The following is a 17,342-nucleotide window of genomic DNA, read 5'->3' on the forward strand; positions in this document are numbered from 1 at the left end:
CCATAACGTTACAATATTTTTTAAGTGTTACCTGCTACTTGTGCCAATTTATCATGAAGTGCATACAAGCTCTTCATCATGAGACTTATTTCATCTTCCTAGAATGAAAAAAACATATTTCTGTTAAAACAAGCAGCAGTACAGATGTACTTCTTTCCATTTATCCCCAAAATCTTCATATACCATGAGGAAAAAAACCAGGGTGTACACATATAGGTAGAAAGCTGTAATGCCTCACATATCAACAATGATGCAGGCAATAGATTTTGAATCCAAGTATACACACTACACTGAATTTTCAGATCTTGACTGAAGCTAAACCAGACTGCAGCTTGGACTCTGATGGATCTGCCAGTTAAAACCAACAGACTCTCAGTAGTATTTTGATACTATTGAGAGATTACTGAAGTGACTCAAAAGAAGTCTGTTTTGTTTGGGGTGGTTTTTTGATAGCTACTGTGTAAAAATAAAAGTTTCATTCTTTATAAATGTGCCGTGACATTTTATACAAGCCACACTAAAGTCTGGTCACATTCCAGCATAAATTGAGAGAAAATGAAGATTTTTGTTGCCTACCTTCAAACTACTGTAATTTAATTTAAAAAAATAACCAAACAAACCACCCTCACCAAACAAAAAGCCAAAACAAAGCACACCAGGAAGCTGTGGACTACCTTGTTGATACTTCCTGCATACACCATAATACAAAAAGGCCTAATTCCCAAAACAAGCATGAATATGAGATGTCATATAATTGCTACTTACAGGGCAGTTAAACTTATCAAGATATCAAGCAATTTTATTTAAATATAACCAGGACCATTTTATATTAGAAGGCATTATTCAAAACTTAAAGACAAAAAACCATGCAATTGCATACACAAACAATTACTTATGCTAAAGGCTATTCTGAAATGTTGAAGTTTTATCAAATGGCTAAGATTAGATCCTTCTTTCAAAAAAATACTCAAAAAAGTAATTTTCCAGTTTGTGTATATGCTGATTATACTAATTTTGAAAAAAAAACCAAAAACCTAACTACATTTGGTTTATTTCCCTGATGCACTAGCACTATTGACATAATTTTAAAATGTGAATAGTCCATTTTTTTTTCCTGTAAGAAAATTGCTACCAGAAAAGAAAAACACTTCTTTCCTTGATCAAACAATGGACAAATTATTTCCCAGCAGCACCATCAACAATTACCAGCATCACCTCTCCCTATTCTGGTACTACAAAACCATCACTGAAATTAAGTTGATGTAGTTGACACTCCTCAGGAAACTAACCAAACTTATTAACTAATTTCCTGGCCAGAAAACACTGAATGGCAGAAGAGGAAAATCAGTCCTCCAGCACACACACACACTACCAGCAGTACTTCAAGTTCCATTTATTTGCCAGTAGGTACACCCATGACTTCACTAATAGCTACAGTGAGATGAACATGAGAAATATTACTGTGACCATTTTTTCTTCTAATTAACAGCTGGACCGCATAAAAGAAGGAACTGAACAGTAAAACCTTTGTAGCTAACAAACAATCAAGCATGCAGTAGGATTACTATGGAACAGTGCAGTAGAAACAGGAGAAAGTAACATATAGAACAGGTTCTCAGGCTGAGTCCAGTGAACAAAATGCATTCTCTCCACACTAGTAAAGTAATTTTGAAAGAATCCCCAGAATCTGCCTCAAGAAGTTTAATTTGTTCAAGAGAATCAGAAACATTTTCTATCAAAGAAACCAGCCAAGGCCACCTGCTTAATACACAATTATTCATTTTTGGAGAGTTCAATCCTAGACACAAAAACCCACCAATCCACCAAACAAACAAACAAAAAACAACAAACAGAAGCCCCCCAAGTCCTCCACAATTATCTTGCAATACTTGCTTATATATGCCTAGCAAATTCAGATCACTATGTTTACAATTCAAGTCAGAAGAGAGAACCACCTAAATGCAGGCTGCACCACTAAGAATAATACAGATAGCTTCAACAGTGACATCTCAAAAATTTTAGCCTGATACTTCAGACAAAAATGTAAATATAGGAACAAATAACAGAATGGAATAAAGTGAAAGAGACAAATTTTAAAGTCCACTTCAACCCTTGCACTAACCCTGTAACACTAAATAGGATCCTTGGGTTTCATGTCAATCATCTCTTATCAGCTGTGCTTTCAAGGTTGAAAAGCCAAATGGTACCACTAAGTGAAAAACTGTTAAATTTAGTCTCAAAATTTGCAACACTCTTTTCTTTTTACAACACTAATTATGTACTGTTTTCACTGTATATGAAGCAACCAGCATGCCACAGCCAAATCTTGTAATCCTATTTATAGTGCCCAAGATGAAAAAAAAAAAAAAAGAAACAGTTACAAGAAGTGCATTTATTTCCTGCATTATACTAAAACTGCATCTTTCTGAACGGATCTATAGTGTTTTTATATAATCATGTGACTGATTAAAATCTCAATGTTAAGTGGCTTTACTTACTTGTATTTTTTGGAGTTCTTCACTAAAGGGATCCTTGACTGTTGAAAAAAAAAAAAAAGAAAAAAATTAATTCACTCTAGGGTCTGAAAATACTAAACTGATATACCAACATTGTAGCTTTATGACAACACTGTAATAGCTAAGATAAAAACAAGATCCATAATAAGACAAATAACAGAGACATCTATTAACCTTTGTCCTAAGTCTGCATTTGATAATGCAGTATATAGTAGTATTTAGGTTAAACCAGAATTTTGTATGTCAACAAATTTCACAGCTATTTCCTTACAAACAAAACTGTGCTTGCAATTTGCTGAAATCTTGCTTTAATAACTCAATTGCTTTGAAATAATTTGATGGTTTTACATTTCAGTGGACAATTTAAAAAAGGAAAACCCCTTTTTTACTCACCACTAAGACATACAACAAAGCTCTACAACTCAGCATATTTTTAACAAGAGATGACACAATGAGAGCTCACACACTCCCATGCATATAGATATCCACAAAACATCAAGAGTTGCCCACCCCAGAATAGATTGCTTGACAATATCTGGATTTCTGATCCACAACCATGCTCAAACTGATCAGTTAATTTAGTTATAAATGGGAAATATAAGAGAAATATAAAAGTTGATGTATTAGATCAAATTCATTGCAAGATTTCTCATTTAGGAGAAATGGAGAATACAAAAGAAACTAAGGACCAACTTATAAAACAGGGTTCCCAACCTTAGTCATGTGTAAGTGAATATGGATAAGAAAGAAAAAAATCATTTTCTAAGAAAAATCCTAATTATTTGTAGAAGAATGAGATTTTTATTAACTGCATGAACTTCAGTAGCACTCTTGGCAGCAAACAAATGTTGATCTGTTTCACCTTAGTTTTGAAAGGAAGTTTGAAGTAGAAACGATTACCCTTTCTTTGCTCCTACATGTAGCAATGGTAAGATTCACATCCCTGCAGTTACAACCAACAAATGACATATAAAAAAGCAGGACAACGAAAACACTTTGTAAATGAAAAAGGCTTGACTCTCTGCAACTTTGCAAACAAGTTTGTCCATGTGCCTGAGCTCAGAAAAAAATTAAGCATATTACCTAGCCAATAAGCCCTTCAGCTTCTTTTGATACAGCAAATGGGGAAAAAAAAAACCAAACCAAACCAAATCCACCCAAACACATGGACTGGATATTCACAGACATCCAAATACTGTATTCAGATTTAAGATTAATTAAAGCTGATAGAAGCAGATGTTGAAGACTCTTGCAAACCAAGCCCTACAGCACTTCACAATTTCATTCTATAGGTCCAAATTCACAGCCATTGCTTACTGGATTATCAAGCTACCAACTTTAAAAAGTTCTATGCATGTCATTCAGTAACTCAACCAAACACACCCAGCACACTAAATGTTCAATTTAAACAGCCTAAAATAGGATTAAACACTTAGTTTGATTGTTAGTTATTCAGACAAGGATAATTACAGACTCCAGGGTCAATCGTATTCAGCATACATGAAATCTTGATTGAGTAGTGGTTTTAGATTGGAAGGTGGATACAAACATAAGACACATGAGTGTGTAGATTTCAGTATACCTGACTAACATACTTTAGCACCCATGAAAGTCAGGAAATAAACACCTATGCAACATATCCATACCTGCAAAAACACAAACTGAAAACTGACACCTGAAATTCTAGATATGCTAGGGCAGTCCAGCGATTAAATGGAGGCTGTGGTGGTGGTTAGATTTTTCCAGCATCACAATCCCAGTGTAAAATCAATCTCACATTTGGGCATCTTCACATTTACATAAATTACAGCTTTAATTTGTTAAGCAAGCCAGATGAGATGTCAATGTTTGCCTCTTCTTCACAAATAGATAGTGGTTACAATGACCAAGAATCCCAACCACCTCTTCAAATACCTATCACAAATATATAGCAACCTTTAAAACTCCTTATTTTAACTCACACTGTAGGATTTCCATGAAATCCCTCTGAAGTTAGTGATTGTTATTGTTAACCAAAAACTGAAGTACATTTTATATATGATGCTATTTGGTTTAGCATGACTGGTGCCTTGAGAGGCAAGTATGCAAAATGCAACTGCAGCAATTTATCAGCTGCATATGCAATTACAACTGTTAATCAATCTGCATTTATTTACCACATAACCTCAATTCACTTGAGTTAATAAGGCCACTCCTTAACCTCTTCAGTAATTCCTCTTCTGAATACACCCTTCTTTCTTTTGTCCAGAACCTAATCTCTTACTAAATCCTCCCACATGCTTCAGTCACAGATGCAAAGTTCTCACTTACTCTAAAATGCCTAAGGTATTTCAATATATTACCTCAGTATTCTTGCTTTAAAAGCTTCCTTGACAGTTCTCAGAATATGCAACTACATTTGTAAGAGTCATAAATTCTTATTCTACAAAACTAAACATTAAATTAAGAATTAATTATTAATATAAGATTTTTTTATCTGAACATACACTTCCAAGGCTTCTCCTCAAAATGGGTTCGAGACATCTACCATGCAACAATTGCCAGCCTTGAAAATAGTCTATCAAGTTCACATTCTAATGGAGTTCAAAGAAAAACTTACTATCTACTTATGCTACAAAGTTAAAGCATGTATCCTTATACCAGAGGCGTGAGAGTAATAAAGACTATTCAGCCCTTCCATAACCTTCATGCCTTCACTTGATTCATCACTCAGAGGACATTTGAGAGTCCTCTTCCTCCTTGCTCTAAAAGCCACCTCTGAACTTTTCTGCAGCTCTACGCTCCTCCTAACATTTTAAGGTGACACATAGAACCACTGTAATGCCATAATCTATTTCTGAATGTACAGATAATTTGATTTTATTGATGAAAAAGCAAAATTCCAATGTAACTTTAAGGAGCTGTAAAGCTTCAGCTGCAGAAACAAGAATGACCCAAATTAAACTGTAAGCAGCTCGTTTCTCAGTGTGATGACACAAAGCATAAAATACCATTCACCCAAAGGATTCAGAGATTGTGTGCTACGACATATACCTCCAAGTTAGCAGTTTCTGCAGAAACAAGAATGCTCCTCCCTGCAACTTTTCTCCTCCTCATCCACCAAGCCACAAGCAGACTAGCCCCAAAACAGAAATAGTAAAATTTTGAAAATCTGTCTTACAAAGACGTGTTCTGTAAGAGGATAACCTAATGCTTTCCATCAGATTTTTTTTCCTCTTAAAACAAATACATTAGTTGGATAATGTACTGCTACCAGAGTAAGAAACAATAGTAGAAGCACTGCTATGAGAAAACATGATCTTGAAAACAAGTTTTCAATAATTTTACAACCCAAGAATTTTCAATGTCATCTAACAGATTTGTAACTTTTTCTAAGTCTAGGATCAAGGTCTGACTTCACCCAGTGACATACCATGTATGTGTCAAGAACAATTCCAAAACATTGTCTCTCAGAACTCCTAAACCTTAAAATGCCAGAAAAACACCAAAAAAACAAGTTATTGCACAAAATGTTATTCCAGAACTCCATATTTCAAACTTCTTAAATAAAATAATCCTGCCTTTATTTTCCTGTCTGCAATTATTCAATGCTCAAAACAGACAAGCAGTTTTGCATTACCTTCCAGCTTTGTATTTCGCTAATTCAGGTAGAAACCACTTCGAACCAGTAGGCTAAATCTCTCTGCTTTGATATTACGACATCAAATCATACAGTAATTCTTTCTGTACAGATCATCTTTGTGTGCTTTGGAAATAGTTTTTGTATTTCTACACAAGTACCTCATTACAGTTTGAATACTCCTTGGCTGTGTCAATTTTGAAGAGCAGCATAATGTGCCACAAGGATTAGCGAACTCTACAAATGGCTGAACAACTAGTCACTTTTTCAACTGGCTCTGTTTAAAGCTCTTTTATTGATAGTTTTTCCAGCCAATATAATTTTAATTCATTCTGTTTGTAAGTGATGTAACGATTGACGACACAACCAACAATTTCATATTGCTCACTTCTTTAGACAAAGCCCCCCGTCAAAAGAATTAAAACAATCATACTTGTGATACACACTTCAGACACATTTTCTAGCAGCTCTGAAAACAAGAGTCTTCATTATTTTAGGTAAAAGGGTATGACCTACCAGAATTTTCCTTTGGAGCTTTCACTACTTAAACAAAAAAATAAAAAGCCCAACAAATTACAGCAAAATAACCATCTCCTTTGTTTGGCTATATCACCCTTTCTAGAAAGGTTCCAATCTACTCCTGCCTACTTAAATGCTGGTTAGAATAGACTTGAATGTTGAAAGGTGCTCCTGCGACTCATGCAAATTTAATTCATATTTAAGAAGAGACACAAGTGTTTTGGGAAAGCTTCTCATCAGATTATTCAGTTTCACTAGAATAATAACAGTCGTTTCATTCTAGTACTCGTATTAGTGATCAAAAAGCCTAGAAATTGTAAAAGCTGTCAGTTCTTAAGAATATTTAAGGAAATATTTTTTAGTAACAGTATTTGCACACATGCTCTTTTTCATTTCATTACAAAACATAGAAGAAACAGCTGTCTCTGTTCTATTAGGGAAAATGGCCCAAAAGTGCACTTGCCATGCACTGTAAAACTTAGATTAAAATCACATACACAGAGTATTCACTACAGGCTAGTGTGTATACATAGGAAACAAAAAACCCACCACACTAAGACTGTTCTTATGAGCAGTTGGAAAACATTAGACTTCAGACACATACCAGCATTTTACTATGGGTAGAGAATCAGAATAGGCTTCTGAAATAGCTCTTCTGCGTTCTTATGCATCTCTCCCAAATATTTTAGCTCCTTACATTTTATAAGGTCAAAAAATACCCACCACTTCAACAAATGAACACAAATTTAGAAAAAAAAGGGGAAACTCCATCTTGAAAGCATAGCAACACAAAATGTTTTATGTTAAACTAGGAAGTGTTCTGCTTTCCTCAAACTCCAAAGTTCAAAGTGGAAAGCAAACTAATAAAGCAAGTGTTATTGAAACACAGAAGGTTTAAGAATCAATGGGAAGCTGCAATTAAATATTGAATCTACTGTCACTCTGCCAAGGGGCCCAGTTTTGATAAAAATATATTGTGATTTCATATAAGTAGTAAGGATTTCTGTCTTGAAGAGTTTCCAAAATAAAAACACAGTTATAATCTCTTCTTCCAAACTGACTTCAGTTACAAAGTACTAGTAATAGTATGAACAGTTTACAACATCCAAAGGTAACATTTGATCACGAGCACAAAGTCAAGATAATAGATCATAGAAATTTTTCATTTTTAAAACTGCAGTTCTGTTGTGCCTCTTGTCCTTTTAATCATTCAGCACACATTGGTCTATCAATGCTTCTGCACTAAGAGCAGCAGTACTGCTGAACAATATATTTACAAAGCCTGAACACAACAGCAGAACTCTGAAAATAGGTGCTCTATGCAGGACATACAGAGGTAGTTGCTAGCAGGTCTCTTGGCATGACAAAGATGAGCATTCACTGAGGAAACAGCAGTCAGTTTACAGCAAGTATCCATATTAGTTAAGAGAAGAAAAACTGCTCACCACATATTGTACAAGTTTGAAGGGCTCAAAATCAGGATGAGCTCAGCAGTAATACACAACATAAGACTTGACTGGACATCAGGCAATACTGAGTTACTTCCATTTTTACTCCACTGCACTAAGACTGAAGAGCTGGCTAGCCTTCCAGTCTGTCTACCATACCAACTGCTTTTGCTTGATGATTTGTTTGATTAATCCACTTGGTTCAAATAAAAATTATCCAAAGGGAACAACTGGACTAACATACCATTATCCTTTACTCATATTAAGAGTCTACTTGAACTAAGACTGAACTTGAACTCATGTTATTATCATTGTTTATTAATTATATAGGTTATGCCTATTAGTTAAAAGGTTACGTCAATCAGCTTGTGGGTTAAGGTGATGAATCTTCTAGCAGTACTGTGCACGCTTCTGACCTGGTGGATCTAGAGAGGAGGAAAAAACCAAGAAAAACCAAAACCTTTCTTGGCAAGAAATTCACCTGCCATACAGAAACAGGAAAAAAAAGAAGACAGAAAGGAAGCACAAGTCAGTCTTACCAAGATCTCAAACACTAGGGGCAATAAAACTGTACCACACCTTTGGCACATGAGAACTCTGTAGTATGTAGGTCAATACATAGTAGCATAAAACTCAGCGCTTGAACTATGAAAAAAAAGTTTACAGAACAAGATCCTAACTCTTTTCCTCAAACCACGTATCTCATGCCTAAGGGAGCTGGCCATATAGTTAGTCTGATCCCAAGGCTTCTGTAAGCAGCTCAGTACAAAGGATACCACATGCTAACTCATTCTCTTACAGAAGGAATAGGCAGACCCTATTTGGCCTTAGGTAAAATAAAACTTAACAGGCATTGATCATAATACACCTAGAATCATCAAATCAAACTGTGCATACGTACCTGCCCATTCTGAATGAATGAGCTCTCAGGAGTACTCAAAAGTTGGTATTTCTACTGCTAGTTTAAACTGTACAAACAGTACAGAAGTATAGCTTTCTTAGATGTTCTCAACACTCCCTTTTTAGTTTTTTTCCTGAGTTTATATCAAAATGAGCATGCATTTATTATTATATGCAAAAGACAAAGTATCCAAATATGAACATATCCTTTAAACACAGCTCAGATTCCCTATTTCCCATAGTGCTTTACAGACACTTTTATCCACACCTGCTTTTACATAAGAAGATGTAAAAGCGTAAGTACTTCTCATGCTTACAGATAGGAAAATTTGATTTTTTCCTCTGCAAAAAGAATTCACCTCTGCAAAATGCCAGCCATAACAGCACATCTCCTCCAGCAAGCTATGCCCAACAGGCACCATATTTGCCTGTTTCACAGTTAACATACACCTACTCTCACACTCCACAGCAGAATGTAAACACAAGCAGAACAGAAAAACAGCACTAAATAACACTGTGCGAAGTACAGCACAGTAGGACTCAACAATGAACATTATAAACTCTAGCAAGCCTTCCAACACAGAAGGAACCTACATGAGATCAGCTTTTAAGATGTGCAATGGTTCTTCAGTCTATCCCTACACACATCAGTATGCTTCTTTCCATCAGTACCACTGACCCTTTCAACAAGTTTTTCTGCATCCGAATGACTTAGTGGGAAGAAGCTACTAAAGCTATTTCTGATCAATACCTGAGCTACACCATGTCCTTATTTATTATAATTACAGCTAAGGCACTGCCACCTTCTTCCACAAATCTGTATCTGCCTGGTGAAAAAGAAGGAGCCAAGAACAGACAAGACAAAGATAGTACTAATGAAGTTCTCAGCAAACATGGAATTCTCCCAAAAAAAACTTTTCGTTTCAATATACCTTGATTTCACAGTCACTGACCAGTAAACTTATTCCCCTCAACCTAACACAAATCACAACAGATAACTAATTTTAGCAGAGAATACACTCACAAGAACTATAAAGGTGAAAGAAATATATACCTCATGATTACAACACTCTGTGATTCTCCACAATATTGGAATAGCACTTTCATCAACAAAAAAAACCACTGTACTTGCTTAATTTACTTGCCTAAGCTTTTTAGTGAAACAACTTTCTCAAGCAGCAGTTCTGGCCTGTTCAAATGTTCATACAGTTACTGAAGCACAAGTCTAGAAACTTGACAGGGATCAGTTCGGTACAACTCTACAACTTCTGCCAGCTTAGCTGGGTAAGCAGTCAAGCTAAAGTTTGCAACCTACTACTCTCAGATGAAACACAGATCTTAAAAGGATTTAAATGTAAATGATTTTTGGAAACACAAGTGCATCCTAGAGATAGAAGGACTGCAGGCCCGATTCTCCTCCTGTACTGGGATAATTACAGATTATGAAACAGTGCAAAGTAGGGCTCCTACAATGTGAAATTTAAGTCCTTGTGTATCATGAGCTCTTCTTTAAAATATTTCCACTGCATCCATTATCACTCTATGCATCTGTCCTAAGCAGAAAGATCTGCATTGCACTTGAACAGTAGAGTTGACTGAGGTTCTTAACAAATGAAACAAGTCTGCTTTTTGCTTTCCCACACAACAGCAATATTCTAATATTTCAATAGAAGTTGTTACATTGTCAAATAGAAGTCAGGGTATTTGCAAAGCACAAGCAACGTGAATAGGCACACAACACGGAAACGCTGCAAATCTTTTCATTTTTCTCCCTCCCTTTATTATGTCCTCTTCTATAAATACTTCTCATCCACAACTAATTTTCCTCCATTAAAGTCAACACTGTAAAGAATGCAGACTCTTCTGAGAAGGTGATCTTAGAAGGCACGTAAATTTGTAACAGTTATCTGTGAAATACCACAGCACTTCAACAGTAACTTGCAGGCCTGTGAGCCTAACAGTCATCATCTTGTCTTTTATACAGCAAGTCTAACTTCTTACCAATTAAATTCCCTGCATAAAATTCCATAGAAGTTTTAACACCTGAGAGATTTTAAACTCTTAGAATTGTGATTTGCATAAGCTTACATCTGCAATATATATAATTGCTAAGTCTCTCTGAATTAACATTTCAAAAACAGAAGTTGTAGTAAATATAATAAAGATTATCCTCCTATCAGTTATTTTGTAACAAGTATTATAGAAAGACCAAAATTACTAGCAACATATGTCACTTTCAAAAGCCTCTTCTTATCAGAAAATAACATTTTAAACAAGACCTACCTGAAACTTTAAAGATTAGTTTTTTGTTGTGGTGGTTTTGTTCTGTTTTGTTTTTTTCTTTCGTCACATCAACTGCTTCCCAGACAAAGTACTGGAGCAGAAATGGTAGAAGTAACCTACATACAACCTATTTCAGATTACAGACTTCAACAGCATCTGTACCAGCACCCGCATCTTTCAGAAAGAAAGTGAACCAGATCTGAAAGCAACATCAACCCATATGATACAGTTATCAACTTTTCATTAAAAATAATTTTAGAATTAACTTCCAGGAACAGCCACTTGAGATGCTCAGAGTAACATCACAAAAGCACAGAAGTTGGAAGAGATACACACACACACACACACATACCTCTTCAGGGTTTGAACCTAGGAAGTAGACTAAAGTGTACCATTTTCCTGGCAAAATACTATGCTGTCTTGGCAAGAAGTTGACATAATCCCATGGTATTTTGAAGGCAGGTGCAAACAAAACATGCTTTACAGCCAGGGCAAAATGAACAAGGTTACCAGCACCAAGCCCAAACTGATCTTTTTCAAATGCAGCACTGTCAGAGATAGCAAGCACAACGTGCACTAGCATTAGTTTGGTCTGTTACGTGAGCTTGAAGACCAGTTCATTTCAGTGGGTTTAAGAAAAACCCCATATATATTTTAGACAGCAAAATGCATAAAAACCTTACTTCAAGTGACATTTATAGCTTAGATACAGAAGAATTAGCCCAGTTCTGATTTGTCTTTGAACATTTTATGCAACATGTGAAAAAACTACAGCATTTCATAGCTATTTCAGAGCACTGAATAAGAAATCATTCGATCACTATGCACAGTGTAAATGACAAGTCTCTTGTAAAATTCTCTGCTCACCCCTTTTCATTTATATTACTCCTATTACTCCTGGCCTAAATTCAACTCCAACACCTGGTTTTAAGCCTCCTTCTCATTAGACACATCTCCTCTGTTCCTAGATTGACAAATAGTCAAGTGTTGATATTGAGTGTACTTTGTGATTAATATTTTTCAATGTCACAAACATACTATTGCCTTACTTTGATTGCATTTAATTTTAGGCAATTAGCTATTAAGAAAACCAACATTAAGCTCACTGTGCATCATTCCCTGCAAATTTAGAATTAAGAAGACACCAAATATACAAATAACTGTCTTTATTGCTTTATCACAGTAAGCATGATAAAAAGATACATATATTGCAACTCTGTTGAACCCTACAAGTTTTTATGACATGGTTGGGAGTTTAAAATAGCTGACTTTTTTCCACAATCAAATCATTCTCACCCAACAGAATCTAACCTACAACCACCTAAAAGACAGGAAAAATCTCAATAACTAATCACCTAAATGACAAGGTTGTTTTTGAGATATACTATTATTTTTAATTAAAAAGTATGAATCATTTCTGCTTCTATAAAAAAAACAGACAATACACCCAATATAAGCATAAGAGTCAAAGGATTCACTTGGATGGTGTTTAAGCTTAGGAAGCATATAACAGAAGACAGGGTTCTCTCCCTTTTCAGTAAAAATCAGTCTTCATTAGCCTGTCTTGTCTGTTCTTGCCTGTTCTACAGACCCACTATATTTTCGTTCCATACGCTGATTTGAAAAGAATTTAGTAAGCACGTGCTAAACATATGGGCAAGGTAAGTCCCTGCTCATTCCCACATTACTTAAAAGATGTGGCCTGCTCCTCTTCCTATCAAAGGAGCTAGCCACAAAACCTGCTGTTTACTTCTGCCAAAGGACACTATTCCCTGTTCCCATTTGTTATGTTGCAGCAAAGCCTGGGGCTGTGAGGAAGTAGCACAGATGAAATACCAGTGCCATTGCCAGGCCAATTCTTCAGGAAATCCACTTTCGAGGGTTTCGCTGAAAAGAGAGCAAGTACGAACAGGCCAAGAACTGGTTTATTTGAACTACCAAGCAACACTGGGCTACCAGAGCACTCACTAGGCAGCCTAACATAAGCAAGGTCCTCTAAGAAGAGCGGAATTTTTCCTGTTTAACAGTTCCAGCTGGGTTAACTTTTTAAGAGCAATATACTCAACACAGTCATCCTACATGCTCAATAGAAACGTTCACACATTCAAAAACAAATTTTCTTTTAATAAAAAAAAATCCACTCTGAACTTTAAGAACTATTGCTATCTGCATTGCTGAAACACTCAGCTTTTATAAAAGAGGATGACAAGCCAGTTTTAAGTTAACCACTGAATTTGGCAGTTTACCCCAGTAGGCTGAGAGATCTTCTCCAGTTAAAATCGTATTTCAAGACTAAAAGAAGCATATAACACATGCTAGTACAAGAATGCAGCTTATCCATACATAAGAAAATGTAGGCATGTCTCTTAACTGTTATGGCCAGAAGCTAACAGAGTATGAGCAGTCGCAACAGTCACACTATACTGTATCTAATTAGAGCCCACCTGTGTATGTTAACAGCCAGCTCAAAAAACAAGACTGAACAATACTTAAAAGCCACATGAACCATTGCAATGAAACAACTGCAAGTCCCCAAGTCCTTGCTACTACTGTCCTTCCTCAACACCAAATGTTTTACTCACCCCTTCCCCTCCAAAGAGCACAAAACAGAATTAAAAATTATTCTACTACCCTAATAAATGAAGTTCAAAAGTAAATAGAAAAAAAGCCAGCCCACACTGGTGCCCTGGGACATCAAGCAGATCCCAAGATAACAGCCAGATCATTCCCTACAAGGAATGTATACATGTCCACAAATGAGTACATAAATCCTCTACTCTATAAAAAAATGTACACACTTGCATACACCCCACACACCATCCTCAATCATTTCAAGAAAAGTGTAAGTTGCCAAGAACCTTCTAATGCTCTTAAATCCCAAAACCAGATTTTTGCATAATTTCTTACCCGGAGCAATGAAAAATCAAGACAGCAATGGCATGATTTTTCTTTCTGATGTTAGAATCTCCACTGTCCATTTCAAAACAGCCAAGAACTGAATTAGCATGAATCACCACCCTTAGGTGGTATGTTTCCATTTTTGTATTCTTCATTAATAGAAAATGATCGTTTTTATATCCATTCCAAGAAGTTACTTCCACATGTTAAAGAAGTTCTCAAATAATTGAGTATAAAAAAAAAAAAAAAAAGAAAATGAATGCTCTGAAATTCAGACTAAAGCACAGCAGCATTTCATGTATAAACATTATTATCAACTAAATTCAGAAGGAAGCATTTATTAGAAAACAATACACAATAGGTCAAGTATTCACAAAGTCTGTCATAGTGTGCAACATCATCTCAACCTAGGATCCTTTTCAAGCCTCAGCACACATGAATGAAAACAACCTGCTTTATTACCAAACAACTATACTCAAATCCTAGCCCTGCAGGAATCCCAGGTATCTAATTGTGCACACTTACTCCTGTGAGTTTAACACAAAGCCTTAGTCAATTCTCTATTAACCATATTCCTAAACTGAACAAAACCTGAACTGCTTTGGGAAGAAAACTTGCTAGAAAACAAGGTATCAATAGATTACAGCAGAGAATGCTGGGATTTAAGTTTATCCGCAAATATCTTGCAAGCTTAATACACCAGCTTACAAAGCACGTACATAAGGAAAGACAATTTCTCTGTGCAACATCCTCTAAAGATGATACTAAGGTGGAACCCAGAACTGTTCAGTAAGGGATGTCTGGGAACGCAAAGGTGTATTAACAGTTGTTACATCCAGTTGCAGAAACTGCTCTTACCCTTCACCTAATACTTACTGTTGGCTCCCACATCCTCAGCTACTCCAGAACCTCTCATTCTCAGGTATGTGAATCCCAGTATCAGAAAGAACAAGCATGCAGCAGTTAAGAGGAACATGGACAGGTAATGTGCACTGAAGCCTCCAGTGGTGGATACCTCCTCTCTTTTGAACTGTTGGAGAAGCTCCTCCTCGGGCTCAGAGAGATTCTTCTTGTAGGTGTTTTTCAGGTAGGTATGATTCGAACCCGTATGATTGGAGTGGTTGAGTCTAAGGGAGGACGTGGTTCCACCCGGGGGAAGGCTATTGGTAGATGAATAGATCCTGGATTCAACATTACAGCTACCAGGAGCACCGCTGAGAACATGATTATTGGTCGCTTTCCTAATGGTGCCTGGAGGGTCAGTGATTTTGCCGCTGTCCACGTCCGTGAGCGGTGGTGGCAACAACAATACCGATGGTGATTTCTTGGATAGGCCAATGCGGTATCTGGGGCTGGGAGGACTAGAGTCCAGATTTTCACATCCTCCTCCTCTTCCCCCCTCCACCGCCGCCGCCTCCTCCTCCTCCTGATTTCTGCCCCTGTCTAGACTGCCGGCAGCAGCCGCCCCCGCCGCCCTGTCATTCGTTACGAGCACACCAGCACCGCAGCCTCCGCCAGCCCTTTCTTGGCCCGTCTCCATCACGCCAGCGCCGGCTGCAGCGCATTTGCTTGTTATGAATGGAGCAGGCGACTTGCTAAGGCTCCGTCTGGGCCGGCGAACTGCAGACTCCTCCTGCTGTTTGGCCCTCGCCCCCGCCGCCTCCTCCTCCTCCGAGTCCGAGTACTTGTCCCTGCTGCCTCCGTAGGAGAGGAGCCGGTTCCCGTTCACGGTCCGGTTCTTCCACCGCTGCTGCTCACTCTCCTTTTCTTCCTCCTCTTCGTCGTCGTCGTCGTCCTCCTCGCCGTCCCCGAGCTCCCTCACACCCTGAGTCGCCGCCGGTCTCCTGGCCGCCGCCCCCCACCAGGCGTTGGGCTTCCGCCGGGCCGCCTCCTCCGAGGGGGAGCTGCTGCTCACGCCGCAGGCGCCGTGGGGGGCGGCGGGCCTGAGGCCGCGGAAGAGGGGCGCAGTGCGCTCCCTCCTGCCGCCGGCCTGGCTCCGGGGGCTGCTTTCCACGTCCGACTCATCCGAGCTGAAGCCCAGCAGCACTTTGCCGCTCCCGGCGGGGCGTGCGGCGCGGCCCCGGCCGCCTCCGGCGGCAGCCCCGGGGAGGAAGGGGTGCTCGGCGCCGGCCAGCCGCGCTCCCGGGGCCGCCCGCCCGGGGCCGCCGCCTCCGCCCGGCGCCGCTCCGGCTCCCGTGTTATTGTTGTTGCTGTTCCGGGTCTTGTTGGCGCCGCTGCCGCGGGCCCCGGCCCGTTCATCCTCACGCAGCTTTTTCAGCTTCTTCAGGTAGACGGGCCGGGTGCTCTCGGTGACCGGCCCTGGGGAGAAGCCGAAGCGCCTCAGCTCCGAGAAGAGCTCCTCGTCCGTGAGCTGCGCGGCCGTCGCCATTTTCCGCTCCCCGCCGCCGCCGCCGCGGCGCTTCCGACCCACGCGCCGCGCCGCGCTCCCCGCCGGAACTGACGCGCCGCACTCGGCTGTGGCCGAGACCCGCCCGTCACCCCGCGGCGCCGCCCGCCGGGAACGCGGCCGGCCGGGCGGGGGAGCGGGGGGATGAGCGGGGCGGGGCCGCCCGGTGCCGGCGGCCCTTCCGCCCGTCCTCGCTTGGGCACGGCTGTCGCGCGGGGTTGGCGCCGCTCCCGCCGCTCCCGCCGCCCCTGCGAGAAATGGGGCCGAGTATCGCCCCGTCCGCCCCGAGCTGGCAGAGCGGGTCCCGGGCGGCTGTCGCACCGTGGCGGGCGGCGGATGGGGAACAGGGAGGGCACCGCCGAACGGGCAGCCCCTGGCGCCGCGCGGCTGGCCTGTGGGAGGCGCTCTCGGCGGCGGTGGGGAAGTGGCGGGGCGGGGCGCCGGGTCCGGGGGTGGTGGGAGACAGCGGCGGCTTTCGGAGCTGGAGCAGCCGCGCAGGTCGGAAACGCTCTGTACCGGGACACTTGTGAACAGACGAAACCGCGGCTGCTGCGGAGAGTCGGAGTGCTCGGGAATGCGCTGCAGTGAGCAGCGTCAGACCGAGCCCTGAACCGCCACTTACGCCATTCCCGGGTGTCAAATTTAGCCTAAAGGTGGCTAGAAAAATGGGAAGAGGCTGCGTGCGCATTTTGGCGGGCCCTTCCCGAGGTGGCAGGCAGCGGCTCCTTTCCACCGATGTGCCTGGTGGGAGC

General features: G+C 40.0%; 1 protein-coding gene across 2 annotated transcripts in view; it reads right to left on the minus strand.

Moving 5' to 3' along the window:
• LEMD3 (LEM domain containing 3) overlaps nt 1-16,632 on the minus strand; it is a 40,670-nt gene extending 24,038 nt beyond the window's left edge. For both annotated transcript variants that reach the window (XR_008430963.1, XM_053943001.1), the window contains exons 1-3: nt 15,060-16,632; nt 2,499-2,536; nt 32-98 (exon numbers count right to left, since the gene is read on the minus strand). Coding sequence is in view for 1 of the 2 variants with exons in the window: in XM_053943001.1 (XP_053798976.1) it covers nt 32-98; nt 2,499-2,536; nt 15,060-16,572 (1,618 nt within the window). In the remaining variant the exon portion in view is untranslated. The remainder of the gene's footprint in view (nt 1-31; nt 99-2,498; nt 2,537-15,059) is intronic.
• Between the last annotated feature and the right edge of the window lie 710 nt (nt 16,633-17,342).

Source organism: Vidua chalybeata, chromosome 5, assembly GCF_026979565.1.
Source record: "Vidua chalybeata isolate OUT-0048 chromosome 5, bVidCha1 merged haplotype, whole genome shotgun sequence".
Classification (NCBI taxonomy): Eukaryota; Metazoa; Chordata; class Aves; order Passeriformes; family Viduidae; genus Vidua; species Vidua chalybeata.